This window comes from Chelonoidis abingdonii, chromosome 4 (genome assembly GCF_003597395.2).
Source record: "Chelonoidis abingdonii isolate Lonesome George chromosome 4, CheloAbing_2.0, whole genome shotgun sequence".
NCBI lineage: Eukaryota > Metazoa > Chordata > Testudines > Testudinidae > Chelonoidis > Chelonoidis abingdonii.
This window is the reverse complement of record NC_133772.1, coordinates 20,494,003-20,507,764: the sequence shown is the minus strand read 5'-3', so window position 1 is coordinate 20,507,764 and position 13,762 is coordinate 20,494,003. Positions and strand designations below refer to the sequence as shown.

The window sequence follows — 13,762 nt, the reverse complement described above, 5'->3', positions numbered from 1 at the left end:
GTCTCCCAAAATCTTCTCTGGGGGACCCCAAGACTCAGAAGCCCTGAGTCTTACCAAAGGATTTGTTTATACCCACCTCCCTGTCTTCTCTTACTTCCTCCCAGGCTCCCCCGTGGGGTTCATCTGGAAGCTTGTTGTAACAACTCTTGAATTACAAAACAGAGAGGGCAATTTACCTTCCCTCTCCTTCTTCCCCTGAGGCCGTTCAGATCCACCCTCCGTAGAGCTAACAAAGAGAATTTCCCTTCCCTCTGTCCTAACCTACCCAAGAAAACTCAAACAGTCTTAAAGAAAAAAAAAGACATCAAAATGTTCTCTGTATCAGATAACAATATACGGTCAATACTTAAAAGAAAAATATGAATAAACAGCCTATTCAAAAAGATATCCAATTTAAACATTCCAGCAACTTATGTAAATCAAAACAATAAACAATATAAAACTATTGTTTTTCTACCTTTGTACTCACAAGTTTGAAACTGATGATTAGAAGCTTGAAGATAGAAAGATTCCTCTCATAGCTGAGAGCCAGACAAAAAGACACAGACCCAAACATTCCGTCCCTGAGCTTTGAAAAATCCGGTTTCCTGATTGGTCCTCTGGTCAGGTGTTTGGTTCCCTTTGTTAACCCTTTACAGGTGAATGAAACATTAACCCTTAGCTATCTGTTTATGACAGGTCCCCAACACGATGCCCATGGGCGCCATCTAAATGCGCCCTCGTCCTGGCCGGTGGTCGAGCAACCGTCGAATTTCTGTGGCATTTCAGCGGTGACGCCTCTCGATGACGCCGCTTGCCGCCGACAAGCAATGTCATCGAGAGGCGTCGCCGCCGAAATGCCACAGCAATTCGGCGACATTTCAGCAGATGCTCTCCCGCCACCACGGTCCTTTGTCTGTCACCTGCCAGACAAAAAGGTTGGGGACCACTGGTTTGGGTCACTGGCTCTCAGCGCCCCCACTGTTTGAGCACCTGACCCAGGCTTGGAAGGGGTTACACCAGGGATGGATTTATTCCCTGGCTTAGTCAGTTAAACATTCTCTTTTAATGAGACACTACAGTTCTGTGACCTCCTTCCTCCCTTCAGTGTCACGGGTAAGGACAACAGCTTTGATTTCACCCTCTCGCCTTTCCTGTTCCCATGTTTTTGACTGTCCACTATTGGTGGGACCACATGGAGCCAGATTCTGAGAGTATCAGCGCTCCCAGGCAGCTAGGGAAGTACAGAATCAAGAGAGGCATATACACTGAAGAGCAGTTCCAGAAAAACTATGAAAGAAACACTCCCTCCCCAAGGAACAGGGACTTCAGAATCCAAGGAAGTGTCCAGTGCAGGTGAGTAATGTGCCAGGAATTTTGCAGGTATGAAAAAGCTGAGGAGCCAATTCAGGTACCAATGTAAAAACAGCTACTGACCTCCTGCTGCCCGCAACTCTACTACAATAAAGAGGTGACTGATACAAGCTGAATCAAAGCGCCAAACTGTAGAGTCCCGTGCCTGGAGCAGGTAAGCAGGGCCATCTGTGTGTGTTTTGCCACCAAAGATGGAAAATGTTTTTGGTGCCTTCCAGACGACTGTGCAAAACAAAAGCCATCAAGCAAAACTGTTGAGAGAAAAACCACACACAAAATCAGGGATTTGAGACCTCTCAATGCAAAGATTTAGTGCCCACAAATGTTGTTGCACAGGGCATCACTCACCTCTAAGGCCAGCCCTGCATGTGAGTCAAGCTTATCACAGCACTGGGAGAGGTGCTGCCTACAGACCACAAAAGTCTCTGTTTGTTTCACAGCTGTGGTAATGTGAGACAGCTATGCATAGTGAGGAGGGATACTGCTGATTGTTTCAGTCCCGTCCAGTGCTTCCTTCCACCTTAGCTGGCAGACACAAGCTTACATCTGGGTTTCCTGGCATTTGCATTTGCTATTTTTGTTTAAATTCTCCCAAGTACCACTTTCAGTTCCCACCTAGAGTAGAAAGCGACTAGGTTTCCTAAGAGTATGGCAGAAATTGCTCTACCTCATTCTGCCTTACTTGCTGCTGCGCTCTAAGGTTCCCTCCTAGGATGGGTGAAGTGAATGTGCAAATGCAGTATTAGTCAATGTAAACCCAGCCTGTTCTTCCCAGTAGGGACTTGCCCTGCGAGAGTACTCTGGGAATTGGGGTGTATACCCAAAGACTCAAAATACCCTCCTATGCTGAGATGCTGCAGGCGCTGACCACAGAGGAGCCTCTTTCAGCAGCATCAGAGGATGTCATGTTCTTCCACCAAGGAAAAATTAACCAGTCAAAGTTTGGAAACTTATTTGTCACATTCCCTTTAGTTTTGTTGTATCACTCTTGTCACCCAGACTGAACTGTCCCCTGAGTTATGTTATCTCCATGTTGTCTCAAGCTTTATTCTGTCAGTCATTGAGATTTGGGTTCATCAGGGGGTTGCGTGTGGTAGGTTTTCTTTGTTGGCACCCTTCCTTTCTCCCATATGGAGATCAGGACAGGGGCTTCCTTTTGAAATAATATCAGTTATTGTTCTGCGGATTAGCCTACAAAGAGCACTATGAGTGGACTAGGTGAGTTCCTTATTCTTGAGTAGTCACTTAATAGCTGCACTATTAGCACTATTCTTATAAAGAAGTGGATACTGAGTGTCCTGAAACGTCACTGATTTATCACTTCTCAGCATTCTGTTTCAGCTGCTCACTGAACTGAAGTGACTGCTGAAGCTTCACCTGCTGTTTTGCGACCCTCATATGACTTGAGGTTCAAAGCTAAGGCTGTGGGTCAAATTCAGCTTTCAGTTACACTGTTGTAAATCTGGAGTAATTTCACTGAGGTGAGTGGAGACACTTTAGATTTGCGTTAATGTAAATGAGAGTGCAATTTTATCCCTGGCCTCCTCTTCTAGCTTCTGCTTTACCTTTAGGAATAATCAGAAAGAAAAACATCATTCACAGAGCTCTCCATTAAGTAGCCTTGATAGGAAGCTCCATCATATGAGCTATAAAATAAAAGATAGCGATCAGACAAAGTAGAGAGCAAAGGTATCTAAGTTATTTGGAGGAGAGGGTTGAATTCTGTTTAGTTATGGTCTGTGAGCTGGAGTTTACATTGAGGTCTGTCTATTACCCACTGATGTCAGTAGGAGATTTGCACAGAGAGCAAGGGGAGAATATGGCCTTTATGTAGTAGCTCAACATTATTTGTTCAGTGCTTTATTGTATTCATCATTCATTGAGAAAATCTGCCCCCCTATAGGCTTGTTGTTTCTGTCTTTTCTTTCTCTTGCTTCCTCATTCTCCTTTCACAGTTTCTGGCCCACTTCCCTATCTTTGTGAGTCTTCTCTGTTCCTTCTCTGTGTTTCTTTCCTAGCTGCGAAACCTTTGAACTTCACTCACTCCCCATGCCCCTATTCCATCCACTAATATGATTAGTGATTAAATAGTTAATGTTGACATCAGAATGTCATAACTGGGCTTTAAAGTTGACAGTCCAATCAAATTAATAGGGAAGATGGAAGTTTGCTCCTGAAAGTAATTGTATCAGGCTGTCTGCAGACTCGGGCAGATGCTGCATCGGTTACATATGGTTTGTTTTGGACCATTATCATTGCAGCCATGATGACTAGAAACTTGCTTTTTTTAAACTGAAAGCTTAATTATTAGAAACTCTGATAGAGACGTCTGGGCCATATAAATGCATTCATGTGACCCAGTGCACAGTCAACCTGTGGAACTCGTCACCAGGGGATGCTGCAAAGGCCAAAAGTATACCTGGGTTCAAAAAATAATTAGATAAGTTCATGAAGAATAGGTCCATCAATATCTGTTAGCCAAGTTGGTCAGGGATCCAACCCCATATTCTTGGTGTCCCTAAACCTTTGCCTGCTAAAAGCTGGGATTGAACGACATGATAGATTACTCAATAAATTGCCGTATTCTGTTGATCCCTCTGAAGCAGCTGACGCTGGTCACTACTGGAAGACAGGATATTGGGTTAGATGGACCATTAGTCTGACTCAGTATGGCCGTTCTTATGTTCTTAATCCTGACTGCAGGCCATTAGTTTGACATCCCCATAGTACAGAATATAGTACAGGAAACTAATTTGACTGTTCCCTGTGGTAGATGGACTGGGGGACATATAAGTCTTTTTCACCTTGTTTACAAAGATTTTATCATTTTCAATTTTTCACCTTCATCAGAATAGCAGGAATCAAAGCACTGTCTTCCGCTTATCATCTGTGGTACCAAAAATAAGAAATCGGTATGTCCAGAGTTGGGGATCTTAATTCAAAGAGTGATATGAGTGACACATAAAATGCTTGCTGTAGATTTTAATGGAATGCAAGGGAACCAGACATAGGGATCACTACATTGCATTCATATTATACGTCCACAGGGCCTGAGAGGGGTTAATCATAGTTCTATGCATTTTGAGCATAAAAAGGACAAAGGCCTGGTAAGCTGATATAGAGATGGAAATACTGAACAACAGTGTACACAGAACTTGTCTGGTTCCTTTCAGATTCTCCTGGGCAAGATTCAGGAAGATCATACTCAAGATGTTTCCTATCCTGAACTGGTTGTGTGCATATCGAGTCAGAGAGTGGTTCCTGAGTGACATACATGCAGGCCTAAGTGTGGGGATGGTCCAGATTCCGCAAGGTAGGCAAAGCAAAATATTCTTGCATGTCTTCCCATTCCATCCTATTTTTATTCATACCTCATTTTTCCTCCGTTCTCCCTAGGCTGATCAGAAGTTTATTCTCCAGTCATGTAGGGTCCTAGAGTGGATAGAGTTTGTATATGCATGCTTTTGTGTACATGCAAGTGCATGTTTTTTTTCAGGTATGCATCTTGCATATATGCACACATTGATGTGGGTATGCATGTGTATGTGCGTGCTTGCAGGATTAGTTTTGGGGATGAATTTTAAAGTAGTTTTTCAGCTGACGTGTATGCCTGTGTACATTTGCCTATGCTTACCCTAGTGTGGAAGCACGGCTCATTGTTCCATAGTTACGTTTGAGTTTACTTGTTTGTTTATTTGCTTAAAGTAGGGATTCAAGTATTTTGCTATGAATGAAGAATGCAATGTATTCTCCCTATAGTTACAATATTTACTCTTTGATTACAGAATACATTTTCTGAGAATTTACAATTAATGAGCGGAGATAAAGTTTCTTAAACAACGGATGCTGTGAGAGGGGAAAAAAACTAATTTGTTTCTAAAACTTACTTTAATCTAATTTGGGATCACAAACACTAAAATGCCTTAATAAAAATCATATGGTTATTGCGTGGTTTTACTACAGGAAAGAATTAAGATTGTTTGGATGCCCTGACTGTTTGTTTCCATTCCTTAATATGTATTCTTTTAAAGTTTAGCGTGAACTCTGAATTTCCAGGATTTATAATGCTTGATTCTGGAATAATTGTAACATCCCTGTAATGTATTTTACCCTAAATTATGGATAAATACTCTTAGTCTTTACCCCCAGTTTTTAACATAGTTTTCATTGGGGAATATACAATGGGCTTCAAGTTGACATCAAATTTCCTTAACTGAATTTATAATTACAGGCCTGTACACAGCTGCATACATATATTTGTACTTGTGCTCAGCATATACTCTCATGCGCAATATTTGACCTACGCAGAGATGCACACATGCTCTCAAACAAATATGCATACACACGTACACCTTCTAAGATGCAGTATTTTCTTAGTATTCTTTGTGACAATGAAAATAGAAGATAAAGTCTTTCCAGGTACACTTTGCTTTAAAAATGTATGTTTCTCCTCCAGGATTGTCAGGAGTTTTGTTAACAAGGTTACCACTACCAATTGTCAATGGCTTCTATTCTGCATTCTGCTGCTCATTAACATATGTCATATTTGGGACGTCGCGCCATATCTCCATTGGTAAGTTTTACTCTGCTCTGTGAATTGGGTCCCCAGGATTTATGGGGTCATGTGCAGAGTTGTCATTAGAGGGTGTGGGAATTGCCTATATCTATCTTTGTCTCATCTGTTTAATCTTACTTGGTAGCATGGTCTTGGAGTGAGCATCCTGACTCCCAGTCACCTGCTTGGTTCTGACTTGTTGTGTGATCCTGAGCAAAATCACTTAGGACTCAATTGTGGACTACATTGTATACCTGCACAAGGGAGTAAGGTGTCCACTTACTTCCTTGCACGGACTATCCACATCACAGATACCAGCACAGAGGAGAGAGACAGAATTCCATGGAAGAGAATCAGCACCAGACACAGCAGAGCTTGCACAGAATACTCTTCCTTCCATCTCTCCCCCACCATCCCCAAGAGCAAGTGGGGCACCAGACTGTGAGTCACAATTTGGCTTCTGGTCCGCTCTTGGGTTCACACAGCTGCTTGCCATTATTGCATTCTTAATGGTTCTGCATTCTTCCTAATTATAAATTCACACAAACACATGAGACAGAGAGAGATTTGTACAAAGAGATCAACAAACAAATGGACTGGAGACATAACTCTGTCAACAGAGCCCTGGCAATTATTTTTTGGCAATGGTTCTGATCCTAGACCTCTTCCTTTGTTGAAAAGATTGTCCACTGTATCACAGTAAGTGGGTATAGGGTGCCCTCTAGTCTTAGAGCCAGAGCTGCACTTCCTTCTTCAGCTAACTTCTTTCACATTCACTCTTCAGTCTATCTAAAAGTGGGTTAAAAGGTTGTTTAGAGTTTGTATTGAAATAATCTTTGGTCATGCCTCTGAACGACTTGATAGTTCATGTCTGTGAGGTTGTAAATGTAGTCAGCTTTTGGATGATATACACCTCTACCCCTATATAACGCTGTCCTTGGGAGCCAAAAAAATCTTACCCGTCACAGGTGAAATCGCATTATATCAAACTTGCTTTGATCTGCTGCAGCGTGCAGCCCCACCGCATCCAGAGCACCACTTTACCACATTATATCTGAATTCATTTTGTTTCAGGGTAGAGGTATATCAGGAATTTCATACACTTGGCAGGGTGGTGAGTGAGAATCAGTGTTTAAGACTTGATTTTATACATCTGAGACATGATTTTTTATAGCTATTAAGTGTGTGTGAATGTACAAACACGCACACACACAAACACACTGAAAATAGACCTTCTAGTGCATGGGTGGGGCTGAAAGATGGACTTGTGGTTGAAGGGAATCATGCAACCTTCTTCTCTGTTCTCTGCTTCTGTTGGTCATAGGTTCATTCAGCATTCTGAATGCAATGGTGGCAGATGTTCTGAAGACTCTGAATTTCAGCTCTGTATTGACTACTAATGGAACCTTTGCCAATTTCTCAGATGCAAATTATATGAAGAGTTACATGGAAGCCTTGACACTTACTGCATCAACAACATTTCTGACTGGGATCATCCAGGTAGAAGTTGCATTCCTTTTAGCTCCCTATGGATGTGGCCTTGATGGACATTGTACAAACCAGGGAACTAGAACTACCAAGAGGTTAAACTTTCTCAGCACATGTTTGAATATATATTTTTGCAGTGCACTGAACACAGGGCTCTAGTTCTTTTTCCTCTTATGATTTCTGACCAAGGTATGTCAAGGTGCCTCTACCCCTTAACCCACACATTCAATTCATTTCCAAATCCTGGTACATCTTCCTCCATAATATTGCCTGAATCAGCGTTTTTTTCTGTTCACACAGCAAGAACTGCTGGAAGCTGAGAGTGGACGACAGGGGTTGGATCACTCGATTGCCTGTTCTGTTCATTCCCTCCAAAACATCTATGCACACACAGCAACTGAATCTTTTTGAATCAATTTCAGCTTTTTTGACTCCACCTTTAAGACTCTTTTTTGCTCTGCCTCTCCCCACTTGCCTGCTCTTGTCTCTTGCCAGTGATGCTTGGTAGTTTTGGTAATTTATCTGTGGATTTCCATGCTTTCAAGCGTTTGGGTTTCTTGTAAGTTTTAACCTTAAATCTAAATTTTCTACCTTTTTCTAATAGTTTTTTTTTTCTTAACTAGAATGTTCTTGTAAGGATTTACCCTTACATGTACTGATTTCTATACTGACTCTTAATTTTTCTTTAACATTGTTTTTTATCTTGGAATTATTCCTAATCATTCATATCAAAAGTGGAGGTCAGAGAATCTCCTTGTGTGATCCTGTATAGTTAGAGTTAAATGTTTTGTATTTGGCAGCCTGATTCTGCACTGCTTGTGCCTTTATGTAATCATTTATACCTGTACAAAGCGGATGAAAAATGCTGTCAGGCTGCTCTGGTAGTGTTTTACACTCGTGCAAAGTGGATGGAATAGATACAAATGAGTTCACTTGGTGTAAAGCAATGGAGAATCAGGCCTTTGGTTTTTAAAGGACAAAGAGGGAGTTGGAGAGTTAATGATTAGGTTCCAAAGTAGCTGATCACTTTTTAGTGTCAGGCTCAGTCCCCTTTGTGCCACTACTTCTCATTCCTCTCTTGCCTTCCTTTCAGTTGCTTTTAGGCTGCTTCTGCTTGGGGTTTGTCACAACCTATCTGCCAAAGACCCTCATCGACGCTTACCTCACTGCAGCGGCGCTGCATGTCATTGTATCTCAGTTCTCCTTCATCTTCGGGATTGTGATCAAGTTCCATATGGGCCCCCTGGCCATTTTCTACGTGAGTAAACCAGACACTTGGTGCCTGCCCCTTGGAGGGGAAGGGGATGAACAGCTTCAGAAATTAAGATAATTTCAGTATAAGCACATTGCCAGAGGAGAAATTAGGCAAATCTCAACTGTAGCTGCATTCACCCTTCCTTGGTGGGTGTACTATACAGTGTATGCAGAGTTTCTGGATGCTAGGAGGAGAGAGGGGCTGGAGAGAGTATATTGTTCTCTACTCATTTTAGAAAATACAATGAGAAGTACAATGCCATATTTGTCCTGTTGTTTTCTGTATTGCTTTCTAGAGAAAACATATTTTTAAAATCTTGCTGTGTTCTAGTAGCTGTCTCCCTCTTCCCATTAAAGATGCTTTTATTACAGAAGGGCCTACCAGTTGAAAAACAAGGGCATCCTTTGTCATCCTTTTAGAGAGTGTGAACTGCCAGCTCATATAAAAAGCTGTAATACCCCTTTCTCATTCTCTCTGTGATGTTTCCCTTTCAGAACCTGTTTCATTATTGCATGGCTCTCCCAAAGGCTAATGCCACCAGTATATTGCTATTTTTGGTTGGCCTAGTCATGCTGAGGATCAGCAATTGTATCAAGATCACTTACAAGCACAGTCCTGTTGCATTCCCCATGGAACTTCTCCTGGTAAGTCTTCTCCATATGTCCACTATGATAACTAAAATTAACAGAAACCAGCAAAGTCTCACTATGTGAGAGGCAACTTGGTCTGGTGGCTAGAGCATAGAGCTGTGAACCAGGAACTCCCGAGTCCCATTGTCTGCTCTGCCACTGATTTGGAGAGTGGCTTTGGATGATTACTAAATCTCTGCATCCATGCCTACTGAGGATGCTGTGAGGAGTAACTAACGTCTGTAAAGTGCTATATAAATGCAAAGTATTATTCAGAGATGGGCACAAACCAAAACATCATGTCTATCCTCTGGATCAAAGTTGGAATTTCTTATCTTTGTTTATTGTGGGCAAAATTAGAACCTTGCATCCAAACACTCATTGGGGTTTCTAAATCCAGGTCTGACTCTGAACTTTCCCAGATGTGGGAGACGTTCAGACTCAGCAGTGGATTCAGATTTTGTTGTTGTCATCTTTCATTTACTTTTTTTCTTTTTCTTTTTTTCTTCTCCTGAGTCTTTTTTTTTTTTTATGATCAAAAATATTAAATGTAAAAATGAGTTCAGAAAAGGCTGAAAGGAAAACTCTGACTATTTTGCTCAGCCAAAAGCCTGAAAGTTCAGCAGGTCAGGGGTACTTTTCCCTAGGAATAATGTACTTAGAGTCCAACTCTAACTGATGTTAGTGGAAGTTGAGGCCACTCAGCACTTTGTAGAATAGGGTCCATTTGTGACAATGGCCATGTCGGAATCCAGGATCGGAGATTGTAAACTAGTTTCCATCCTGCTTTATTATTAATTTAACAACTGGAAAAAGAAAACTTTAACTCTTCAGTGTTCAAAAATTGTCAAGTCAATAATAAAGTTGATTGTAATATCTCCTTATATAGGATGCCTCCCATACTGCCACATCACAATCATGGTCACCTGCAAGAAGCTCAGAAGTGCCGGTAGTAATATATTTTATTGAAAAGAACATTATACAGGTTTATTTCAAGGTTCTCATATATTTCCACTTGCAGAAAGAATCTGTAAGTAGCTGCTGTGGAATTTCAAACATTCCATAGTTAAGTTATGATAGAATTTTGTGAGCAAGTCTTTAGCTTTCTCCTCCTCTTCCATTATCACAAACTAGAAACTGCTTTTCTTATGGGATATTTCTTAAGGAAGTATTGTATAACATGTATGAAAAGACAGTCCCTGCCCCCAAGAATTTACTAGCTATAATATAATTTTCCTGTTTTCTTTCCCAGATTATTACATTCACCATTATTGCTAACCATGTGCATCTGCATGCTGAGTCCAGTATGCTTGTGGCCAAAATGGTTCCACACAGGTTGGTAATTTCTAGTTATGAATGAAAATGTACTCTTTTTAGATGTACTCTTTTTGTTCCTAGATGTATGACTTTGCATTTGACTTTCTGAAAACATTTGGTTTGAATGGGCCCACCTTACCAAGTAATCCAAATTGTTCTGTATGTCTGCCCTGTCCTCACCATTTACCATCCACCAATCTTTGTGTCATCCACAAATTTTATTTTATTTATTTACATTTTAGATTAAATTTTATTTTAAATTGTAGAGAGAGGTTCTTGTTTGTGGTTTTTGTTTTTGTTGTTTTTCCAAATCTTTTTTTTTCTCTCCCTGGTCATTTTTCTTTACATTTGGCTTTCCTTGCAATGGGCTTAAAGTATTTTACAGACATTAATGAACTAAACCTTACAGTATCCCTGCAATCGAGATATTAAGTATCCTTATTTTACAGAGATTGAAATTCAGGCGCCAAGAGGTTATAAATAAGCAGTTGAAGCCAAGTAGAAAGTGCATTGCAGTTCAGGATATTTCTGAGAGGAGGGCGCTGGGTGAAACACATTCAGCAATGATCTTTATTGCTGCTGAAAATAGGTGCAGTCTGTGCCCCCCTCATTGTGTGCTGCCAAAGCAACAGGTAGATAGGGGAGCCTAGACACACCCCAACCAGTAGCTCTCTCCCACCTCCCATAGGGCCATGAAATGCTCCTCTGTGTGTTAGCCAGGTCTCTGCCTAGTGCTTAAGGTAATGCTTGGCATCCTGCCCAGCTCCTGTGGATATGCTGGTTGGAAAGAGGCTACCTGCATGCTCTTTGATCCACCCTCCATCTGCTGCTCTTTTAAACAGTATTCTCCACAAATTACTGACTTACATTTACTGTGCAAATATAATAAGGGATTCTCATGAGATAGCAGTGACCACCCCAACAAGATTCAGAGCATCTCCTGGAGAGTACTGAATGCCATCAGCTGAGGTCCTGAACAGGGGGACTTACGTAAGGCACAGAACAAGATTAAGACAATTTATTCTCTGCTATTCCAGGTTTCTGCCTCCTACGCTGCCAGACTTATCAAATTTGAGTAGGATTGTAGCCCATGCCTTCTCCCTGGCTATTGTAAGCTACTTCCTTCTCATTTTTGTGGGAAAGAGGTACTCTTGTATTCACAACTACAGCATTTCCAGCAACCAGGTAAGAGCAAAACCTCACGTGCTTCCCAGACCAGCCCAACTGGACTTACTTGTTACTTACCAAAGCCACTAACTGGCTCAGAGTGTGGTGGGAGTCCCAGAGGCAGGGCAGAAATGCAGCCCAGTGGCTTTACAGCAACTCAGCTACCTTCCCAATGGGAGGAAGAGCACTGGAATTACAACTATCTGAAGCAGTGTAAGGGTTGAGAAAGGCTAAACCAGGGGTGGCTAACCTGAGCCTGAGAAGGAGCCAGAATTTACCAATTTACATTGCCAAAGAGCCACAGTAATATGTCAGCAGCCCCCTAGCAGCTTCCCCCACCTGCTCCCAGTGTTTCCCACCCAGCAGCAGCCTCGCCAATCAGCACCTCCTGCTCCCTTCCTGCACCTCCTGATCAGTTGTTTCATGGTGTGCAAGAGGCTCTGCAGGGGGAGGAGCGAGGGCATCGCAGGCTCAGGGGAGGGGGCGGGAAGGGGTGGAGTGGGGGCAGGCCCTGTGGTAGATCCAGGGGTTGAGCAGTGAGCACCCCCGGCACATTGTAAAGTTGGTACCTGTAGCTCCAGCCCCAGAGCCGGTGACTATACAAGGAGGTGCATATTAGCTTCTGAAGAGCCGCTTGTGGCTCCAGAGCCAAAGGTTGGCCACCCCTGGGCTAAAACAATGGGTGACCTCCACCACCCTGCCTGAAACCAATCACATGCATATGGATGTTTGTTTGCTGCTGAAGAAAGATACATTGGGATATGGTAGGGGGTTTGGAGAGGCTGGGCTAAAACAACTGTGTCTTCTACAACCTGACCTCTGTATGTTCCTAATTGTGGGATGCACCCCTGCTTATGCCAATGAATTTTGGAACCTGTTCAGAGAGCGGTGCCTATTGCACAGTACCCAAACATTAATAGCCAAGGTTATAAAAAGGGATGAATAGCCTCATTTCCTTCCTGTCTATAGCCACCTGTTGGTGTAAGGATCTTCTCTGTCTGGAGTGATGATATGGGAAGTCTTTGGGCCCCAAACTCCATTATTTCTAGTGTACTTTAGTAACTAGCAAGCTTGCGACATTTAATATTTAGCTTCTTACAAAGGCATTGAGATTTTATTAGGATGGAACTAAGGCAGGTAGGAAGTCAGCATGACTCCTTGTAGCCTTTGGGGAATACAAAGGGCATGTCACTTGCACCCAGCATTTGCATAAGTACATTATGCTGTGCATGTTAATTGGGTGTCATTCATTCAGGGTGCTAGAGTTCACTCTAAAAGGACTCTTCTAGAAGAAGGAACTGAAGTTTTTGAGGTCAGTGCTTCAGGGATGAACATGTGGTACAATGAAAGGGAGCGCTCTAGCAAGCACTGCTTTTCCAGAAGGTTCCCAAAGCTTAGCAGCAGAGGCGGGCATCCTGTAAGTGGGAGCAGATAGTAATATCACTCTTGGGAAAAAAAACACAGTTACTATGATAAGTAAGTGTTGGGGTTGTGTGTTTTTGTTTTGACTGTACTTTATAGGAGCTCATGACTGTGGGGCTATGCAATATCTTCAGTTCATTTTTCAAAAGCTTTGCTGTTAGCTGTGCTATTTCTGGGACTGTCATTCAGGAGAAGACAGGCGGAAAAACACAGGTGAGTTGGGTTGGTTGTATAAGCTGCGACACCAGATCAGGAGGTCAAGCTTGCAGACCCTCATGTAGGATCAGTATAATTCCACTAGGCAGGGGTGGGTCCCCAAACTTTCTGGCTCTGGCCCCTGCCCCCTATCAACCGCCTCCCACTTTTTGCCCCCTGACTGCCCCCCCTCTGAACTCCCGACCCATCCAACCCCCCCGCTCCTTGTCCTCTGACCACCCCTTCCTGGGACCCCTAATGGCCCCCCCAGACACCCCGTCCCCTGACTGCCCTGACCCCTATTTTCCCCCAATGCGCCCCCTTGATCTCTTCCTCCGTTCTCACACGTGCACCCCCAAGTGCCCCACTGTCCTTGCCCAC

General features: G+C 42.6%; 1 protein-coding gene across 7 annotated transcripts in view; it reads left to right on the top strand.

Annotated features, from left to right (window-relative positions):
* Positions 1–683: 683 nt before the first annotated feature.
* Positions 684–13,762, top strand: part of SLC26A8 (solute carrier family 26 member 8) — a 30,557-nt gene continuing 17,478 nt past the window's right edge. For 3 of the 7 annotated variants that reach the window (XM_032804881.2, XM_032804879.2, XM_032804883.2), the window contains exons 1-9: positions 684–1,335; positions 4,527–4,666; positions 5,810–5,926; positions 7,233–7,408; positions 8,490–8,654; positions 9,146–9,295; positions 10,533–10,615; positions 11,635–11,782; positions 13,286–13,399. In XM_032804881.2, the coding sequence (XP_032660772.1) occupies positions 1,142–1,335; positions 4,527–4,666; positions 5,810–5,926; positions 7,233–7,408; positions 8,490–8,654; positions 9,146–9,295; positions 10,533–10,615; positions 11,635–11,782; positions 13,286–13,399 (1,287 nt within the window). In that variant the 5' untranslated portion in view covers positions 684–1,141. Of the gene's footprint in view, positions 1,336–2,693; positions 2,835–4,526; positions 4,667–5,809; positions 5,927–6,125; positions 6,350–7,232; positions 7,409–8,489; positions 8,655–9,145; positions 9,296–10,532; positions 10,616–11,634; positions 11,783–13,285; positions 13,400–13,762 lie in introns of those variants that run through there. The other 4 variants (XM_032804877.2, XM_075064943.1, XM_032804882.2 and 1 more) reach the window with 4 other exon arrangements.